General features: G+C 39.5%; 1 protein-coding gene across 1 annotated transcript; it reads right to left on the bottom strand.

Moving 5' to 3' along the window:
• Positions 1–64: 64 nt before the first annotated feature.
• ankmy1 (ankyrin repeat and MYND domain containing 1) lies at positions 65–7,498 on the bottom strand. The gene is made up of 16 exons (XM_057325790.1): positions 7,215–7,498; positions 6,851–6,997; positions 6,297–6,733; positions 5,842–6,058; positions 5,057–5,233; positions 4,799–4,959; positions 4,538–4,709; positions 4,000–4,140; positions 3,741–3,893; positions 3,175–3,282; positions 2,884–3,015; positions 2,664–2,777; positions 2,411–2,576; positions 2,215–2,338; positions 1,835–1,989; positions 65–264 (listed from the first exon to the last, which is right to left on the bottom strand). Exons 1-16 carry the CDS (start codon positions 7,347–7,349, stop codon positions 113–115), a joined length of 2,691 nt encoding a protein of 896 aa, XP_057181773.1. The 5' UTR covers positions 7,350–7,498; the 3' UTR covers positions 65–112.
• Positions 7,499–8,279: the final 781 nt, after the last annotated feature.

The following is an 8,279-nucleotide window of genomic DNA, read 5'->3' as shown; positions in this document are numbered from 1 at the left end:
GACAGTTCGTACTCTTCAGAAAATGAAATGTGAGGCCACAACCTTGCATTTCCTTACGTAACTACATTTAATAGAAGTAAAGCTTTCTTTTACAAAGCCTTTGTGACAGTCCTTATATAAAACTGTAATTTTCTTTCGGGTCACACTCGTGGATTTCTGGGGTCGCGTTCGGGTGGAAGGTCTTGGCTTTAGCGTCTTTGGCTGACAGAGGTGGATGCTGTTCGCTGGAAATGCATTTACTTCTGTTGCTTTTTCCACTCATCACTATGGAAAAAATAAAACCAAAAGGTGCATCAGGTCATCTCGGTTATAAATATAGCAGCCATTTTGCAACAGTGAATGATAATTATGCTCGCTTGGTCAATGAACAGAAGTTTAAGTATCCCATCTGTTCGTCTTCATAATGCATTTATAGAATAAAATAAGTAAAATATTATTTTATCTAATAATTATTTTTCTTTTGTTTTTATTCAAAAAATGGCTTTACTGTTGTTCTTACTGTTCTATGTGGCTTTGTTTTGCATTTTATCAAGCAATGGCTATTCTGCTCCCTAAATGTCAGTTAGCATTAAAAAAACATTTTCATTGCTTAGAAAATAATTGTTCTTAATTCTAATATAGACGATTGCACACGCCTGGCACGAAGTTAACTTCTGCTCTGTGTTTCGTTTTAATATAAAAATTCAGTTTCATATTTAATTTATATTAATATTAATTGATGTTAATATTTGATTGTATATTAATTGTATTAAATTAAAACTACTCAACAGTTATTGGTTCTTTGCAGAGGTCTACCAGAACTTTGGGCCACATAACGTTTATGTTGTTGCCTCTGAAACCATCTATAATAATTAAAATATTTTTAGATTAAAGGTTTTGGAAGGGTTTGATGTTAAATGTTTTCGTGCATCAAAGCATTGCAGTGGAGACACTGCATGGACAAATCCTCCAGAGAAAAGCACATTGTGAACAATCCAAATATACCCCAATCCGGTTCTGCCAAGTTCCTATGTGCCCGGTTAAACCTGTGGCTTCATCTTTGGCGTGCATCTATACTCAGTGTATTCTCATAAGAGTGGACCTTTGCAGGAGAGGGTCATTTCTCATTTCGTACTGAAACCCCCTAAGATCTTCTGGTTTCAAAACATGATTCTCTGCTTACAAACTACATTTGTGTCTAGTTTGTTCTAAAGCTTCACATAGTGCACTCACTAACACAACAGCAAAACAAATAAATTAGGGCTGTCAAACGATTAATTGCAGCTGGAATAAAAGTTTGTACACAGACATATATTATGTAAACGCAAACTTTTATTCTGGATGCGATTAATCGCTTGACAGCCCTAAAATAATGGTTCATGCCATAACCGATAAAAATTCATATGGCTGGTGGTTTTTTAAACCATGCTACGGCTCTCACAATATCAGATGTATTACTACACAAATATCGTAGACAAAAATGTCATGATAACGATATTGTTATATTAAAAAAAATTGCTAATCGTCAAATTCTTCATTTTTATTTTTTTACAATATTAATCATAATTAATAAATAATCATATTTTGCATTGTTGTATTTTGTATAACCCTAACCAATGTGTATTATTAACACAATATCAATAATTATGGTTATTTATATCACGGTCACTGTCAATACTGATATGGCGACTGTCCCAATCCAGGACAGTGCCGTTGGCAGCTGTGGCAAAAAGTTTCGGACCCTACTAATAACAGCAGACGATAACAATAGCTAATTTTCATAACAATACATCATTTTTAAACGATTAAGGTGGGTTAATTTGGTTACTTTAGTTAAAATGATTATTTTACCGACCTGGCACGCGGATACACTCGTCTTTGTGGATCTTGTCCCAGGCCTTCATTTTGCAACTCTTGCTGCAGTAAAAGACCTCCTGGCATCGGCTACACACCGACAGGACCACCCCCACTGACCGGCCGCACTGGTAGCAATATTTGAAGAGAGGTTTTCTGAAAGTAAAACCACAAATGTGGAGAGCTTTCACACTCACAGTATCTCCAGAACAGCAAAATTGAAACGTATTTTCAGACACAAAGAAAGCAATTACGTTTGATTTCATGTAGTCTTTAAGCGTACCTATAAAGCATCGTACGCTACAGAATAGAGTTCTTAGCCTCACAGAAAAGCATTTCTCTTTTAAAAGATCATTTTATAATGGTAAAGGTTGTGCGTACCTCGGCGCTCTTTGACTCTGCTCTTTACTGACACTCCTGATATTTTTCTCAGGGGAGCTTAGCAGACTCCGACTTCGACTACCTCCTGCTCCAGTGTACACAAACTTATCTGTCGGACTGACACCTTCAAATAACAAACACACAAATTGTTAACCATAAACACAAAATTCATAAAAGTTGCACATTTCTGTCTTACTCAATATGCCCTGGCTCTCTTCCTCCTCCACACGGCGTCTCTCCATCCTGATGGCCCCCTGTCTCAGAAGATCTCCCATGAGGCTTAGCAACTGGCATCGGGCGTTATAAGCTTTCCTCTCACGCTTGTTGAGGGCATGGTAAGGGGTTTGGGCCACGCGCTGGTCCTGGTGAGAGGATCATAATTACTTGAGGTAATATATGAGATTAGGGCCGATCTGGAACACGGGATGAAGTGGCGATGAAAAGTGCACCTGCTTGAATGCGTGGTGAGCATAATCCACCACTGTTCCCACACTGCACCTGTGTCCCTTGCCCACCACGACGGGCATGAGGATGTCAGCGCCGACTTTGATCAGCTTCTCGAGCTTAATGAAGCGAAATGGGGAAAGAGTGTTATTTTATGTCGTTGTATTTCCCTTACTGGTATGAAATTGAACAGAAGCCAAGTGCTAATCAGCTAAAGAGGATTACTAGGTTGATTTGGTTGCGCGGTTCTGGCCCGCGGTCGTAGCTGATGTTGGCAAGGTTACAGAGAGCGCTGCCCACGCGACGAGCGAGCGGGAGATTAGGATCGGCCCCTGCGGCGAGCAGTTCATCCACAGCCTGGGAAAACCGGGGTAATAAACACAGCACATTAATGCAGTCGTGTTTCAAATCCAACAGTAACAATTGCAGAATAACTCTCGCCTTTATCAGCATTTATGTTGTAAATAAATATACGCTACTTATCATTTTTTAATTTACTTAAATATCTTCACATACGAGGTTGTTACCACTTGCAATGGCAAGAGACAATGGTGAATGTCCGCTCCATAGATGGTTGGTGGCTGCTTTATGAGAGAGGAGTAGGGCCACGACATCTCGAGCGATCTGAAAAAAATTAGTTGATCAAATAAAATTGTACATTAAATAAAATAAACTAGTAAATAAATATTTAAATAAAGTGAAATGAAATAAAACAATATCAAATCAAATCAAATAAAACCAAACTAAATAATACAGTACAGTACAGTACAGTAGAGTACAGTACAGTTAAATTAAATTAAATTGAAAAAGTAAATTAAATTGAAAAATAAATTAAATAAAATATATTAATTTAAATACTAAAGTAAAGCAAATCTATAAAATAAAATAAAATAGGTGAGGAAAACTCATATCTACCAATAATATCAAAGCCCCTCTTTCACAATCCAATGAAATCCTGTTTCATAAAATCAAGTTCCGCCCACATTTAGACCAGACGAGTTTATGGTCTTATGATCTTCACGCATGATCAAATATTTGTTACGTTGAAGCTTATATCATAACAGTGCTCTGAATGGACTTACAGTATAATCTGAGTCTCTTTGGCAGGCGACATGCAGTGGTGTCCTCCCTCCTTCTTCTGGAGGCTCAGCGAGAGGTCCGCTGAACTTTGCCAGGGGTCCAGAAGCCGTGAAATGCATAGTATCAAAAGTCTGGGGCTCAGACATGTTCTGAGGCTTTATATTTGTTCGATAAGCGATACAAGAAGGTGGTGATTCCAGATACAGATATAAGCCAAAAAAGCAAATACTGTATATATGTTTTAGCAATATTTCCACTGACCTCATCTAGTTCATAGTCCTCCTCAGCATCCTGAGCTTTGACATCAGGGTCCGCCAGGGCGTGCAGAAGGAGTTCTGTGATCTGTGGACCCTCGGCTCCGGGTAAACCTGCTGCTATGTGAAGGGGGTACAGACCCTTTTGCTGACATGGAGAGAAAAGAACAGAATATAACCAGAAGATAACCAATGGTAACAGGCTGACACAGGACTAAGACTCCTTCTTTGCCGAAGGAGATAACGTATTTACAGAACATGATCTGTAGAGAAGTTTGTCCGTTTAGGGCTACTGTAGAAACAACATGATGAATTCCATGCAAGGGGATCTGTGGTGTATGTAGATAGAAATAGCTCATTCTAAGACAATAGAAACACAACGCTTCATTATGTAAGGTCTTTATACACCTCTGAAGACCCAATGTTTTTTCTTCTATCATATCTCACTAATGCAGGAAATCAGTCATATTTAAAATAAGTTGTTATTAATAATAGTAATGATAAAAACCCAGCATCGTACTTGGAGATGAGAGGACAAGCCTCACCTCTGGAGGTAAAGGTATATCTGTACGGGCTCCATACTCCACGAGACGACGGACCCCTTCGACGTGAGCAGCTTTGATAGCCAGGAAAATGACGGGCATGGGGATGCTAGAGGCATTCGGGTCCGCTCCTCTATCCAGAAGGAGCTTCATTGTAACCCATTGATTCCGGTGTCTATCCAAACAGACAATCAATAATAATAAAACAACAAAAGAAAAGATGGATAGATAAATACACAGACAGACAGATAGAAGTGTTCGAACTCTGTCTTCAGATGAGCAGTTTTGCTCACTGTCTCCTGACTGTCTGAAGGGGTCACTGTTCCCATCTGGCACATCATCCGAGCATTTGGTTCTAATGTTGGAGTATCTTGTTCACGCCCAGGTTGATGATCCGCCTCGGGTTCCTCCGAGGTATTGAGGCTCTTTGGTTGGTCAGAGTAAACACAAGTGTTTGTCACGATGCACCTCAACCCCCAATAATAACATTATAGTCAAGCATATCCTCTTCTGTGTTATTACCTGTAATTCTGCGCAGAGGTTCTGGGGTGTTTTTTCAGCAAGTGTCTCATGTAAAGACTGGTGTGGGTAGTAAAGGACATTGCAAACCACCAGAGCAGACATGCCTTCATCATTTAACTTATCTACATCTACCCCGCTGTCCAACAGCAAGTGGATGATGTCATCGTGACAATTAACCTGCGGTGTTCAAAATATCACAAACCACATTTGCATATTTATCATCAATTATGCAAGTTGTACTGTTGTGTGTTTGTTTGTTATTATTTCATTTAAAACGAATAACCCCAAAATGATTTTTTTTCATCGTTTATTCACCCTGGTGTCATTCCGAACCTTTCTTTCATCTGCAGAACACAAAAGAAGATATTTTGAAGAATGTTGGTAACCAAACAACATTGGACCCCATTGACTTCCATTGTGTGGACACAAAAGCATTTCTCAAAATATCTTCTTTTGTGTTTTTAATGACATGAGGATAAATAATTGATGACAGAATTTGTATTTATTGATGAACCATCCCGTCAAATCTAGTTTTATTTGGTATAACACACATTTTAGAACTATATAGCAATGCTGCCCTCTGCTGGTAAACATTGTGTACAATTTAGTTAAAGCAGAATCATGTTTGTCAGCAAATCCACATTTATTATTATCATTATTATAACATTGTTTAAAATAAATTAAATATGGTAAATTATTAGATTTATGTTTTTTTATTAGAGGTGACACAACAACAACAAAAAACTAGTCAAAGATCATTTTCTACGTTAGATTGTGAATCATACCGTGGCTGCGATGAGAGCGGTGTGTCCCTGGGCATCACTAACGTCAGGATGAATGTGTCCGTTTCTGATAATTTTGCTAACCTTCTTTTTTTTACCAACTAAAGCCTCCTTGATCAAACTCTCTGAGTTCAGCTCAAGAGGGCCTTTGGGTCCAAACTGATCCCTGTTCATGTTCAAGACTGCAACAACATCCCAGTCTAATTCATCAATCTCAAATCTGTTGGAGAAAATAAAATAAAAGATAGTTAGATAGACAGATGGAGGGAGGGAGGGAGGGAGGGAGGGAGGGAGGGAGGGAGATAGATAGATAGATAGATAGATAGATAGATAGATAGATAGATAGATAGATAGATAGATAGATAGATAGATAGATAGATAGATAGATAGATAGATAGATAGATAGATAGATAGATAGATAGATAGATAGATAGATAGATAGATAGATAGATAGATACCTGTGTCGTTGAATGTGTCGATTCATGCGCTGCTGTAATGGCATATCATCTATGGTTTGCCATGTGCTGATGTCACTCCTACCAAAAAAGTGCAAGTCTAGATCCTGACGTAGACGTCTGGGGACGGGCAGGTGGTCTGAGTCTGTAGCGTACTGCTCAAGGTCTGGAGGCCGGATGAAACGGTCCTCAACCTCTGATGGAGCGTGATACAGAGGAGAACCTGTATCATCATCCATCGTGTGAAGTTGAGGTTGGACCGGAAGTTGTTTCTTGGGTAGTCTGGCCATGTGTTCTGGAAAGTCCCTCAGGGTAAAGCCTCCCTCCAGAATCGTACAGAGTCGCAGCAGCCTGTGTCTGCACCAAAGGCCCACATCCTGTCGCCCATCCGGGTACGTCATGACCCCGGGCCCAAAGCGTTGATCGGCATGATACAGACCCTGTTTAGACGGTTGGAACAGCTTTTGTTTTAAACTATATACTGAAATATAGTGTACGTTTTGTGTGTCAAGACAAACATGTAAATGAGAGAAAATAAAGGCTTTTTTAAATTTCACCTGAAAGGTCGATCCGTCGGGAAAAACGTGAACACCATAACCCTCCTTATGGTTCAAATAAAACTTTCCAGTGAATTTTGACCCATCCGGCCAAGAGTACATGCCATTTCCATGACGACAATCCTTAAAAAATGAACCTTTATAGAACTAAAAAAAAACAAAAAAATTATAAATTATATGAGTGTCAAAATGCAAAACATCTGATGTTTACAATGGAAAGTGGCCCAATATGTTTTTTATCAAATCAAAGATATAATAATTATAAAGATTGCGTTTCTGTTTTTATTATTTTTATTTGTTTATTGAAGAATTCACTAAAACTTTCTCTTAGACAAAATTGGTTTTCCTTTTCATTTAACCATACCTCTCCATTCGGCCATGTGAAAACACCAGTGCCATGTTTCAGGTTATTTATATATTCTCCTTCATGTTTCGATCCGTCTGGCCATTCCTGCATCCCATATCCATTCCGTTTACAAACACTGTCCATTTCCCACATTGCCACGTTTAGACTCCCGATGTTCGTTCCGTTACAGGTGAAGAAAAACAGGGAAGACAGTTTTATGTTTACCTTTGAGGGGTTACCTTGACGACGGGAGTTTCACCGGCCGCGTGCGTTTGCATTCCTGAAATTACGCGACGTAAATCTTCGATTCCAGGCATCTGACAGACGTCAAACAAAGTAAAAGTCCTCGTTCAATTGCAATCCATTCTCTACGTGAATCAGATTACAAATAAACATTAATTTATTTGTAAATTTAATTACAAATTAAATTGACTGGTGACCCTTTTAATAAAACTCGAGTTTAACTTTTGTTTGTTTTGTACTTCAAGTTAAAGCGAAGCGTCACGCAACCAAGCAACCACTACGTCCCAAAGCTCTCTCTCTCTCTGTCTCTCTCTCTCTCTCGCACATATTCAGCTCAGCATAATGTCTACTTTCAAAATGTCGGGCCTATTTATTTTGACCCATCTGACAGTGTCAGACGAACCAATGCAGAATCCTCTAGCGCGTGCTCGTCAGCGCGCGACACCTGTATGGCAAGCCGATGGTATCAGAATAACGCCATAGATTTAACGCGTTTATATCCGAACGCCGTTTTTGACGGCGTTTTAAACAGTATTTGTATGGCAAGCCGATGGTATCAGAATTACGCCATAGATTTAACGCGTTTACATCCGAACGCCGTTTTTGACGGCGTTTTAAACAGTATTTGCGCCGCAAAATACGGCGTCGCGATTCCAAACGCCGTAAAAAACGCGCGAAAAGTCGTCCATAACGCCGTATTTAACGGCGTTCTAAGGCACTTGAAAGCGCCGTATTTTGCGCCGCTGTCTGGCCATATGACGCGCGTAAAAAACGCCGTTTTGGTTGCACAGAGCGCGCGTCTTTTACGGCGTTTTGTCTGTTGTATAATGAGCCCCTCCC

Source organism: Triplophysa rosa, linkage group LG25 (genome assembly GCF_024868665.1).
Source record: "Triplophysa rosa linkage group LG25, Trosa_1v2, whole genome shotgun sequence".
NCBI lineage: Eukaryota > Metazoa > Chordata > Actinopteri > Cypriniformes > Nemacheilidae > Triplophysa > Triplophysa rosa.
Note: the sequence above shows the minus strand (reverse complement) of the source record. Positions and strands in the feature narration are given on the sequence as shown.

Coding starts and splice junctions, on each gene's coding strand:
- ankmy1 (XM_057325790.1), bottom strand. CDS start 7,349: ATGTGGGAAATGGACAGTGTTTGTAAACGGAATGGATATGGGATGCAG. Junction 4,141..4,537: donor ATATACCTTTACCTCCAGAG/GTGAGGCTTGTC, acceptor TCTCCATGTCAG/CAAAAGGGTCTGTACCCCCT. Junction 3,016..3,174: donor TTGCAAGTGGTAACAACCTC/GTATGTGAAGAT, acceptor CGGTTTTCCCAG/GCTGTGGATGAACTGCTCGC.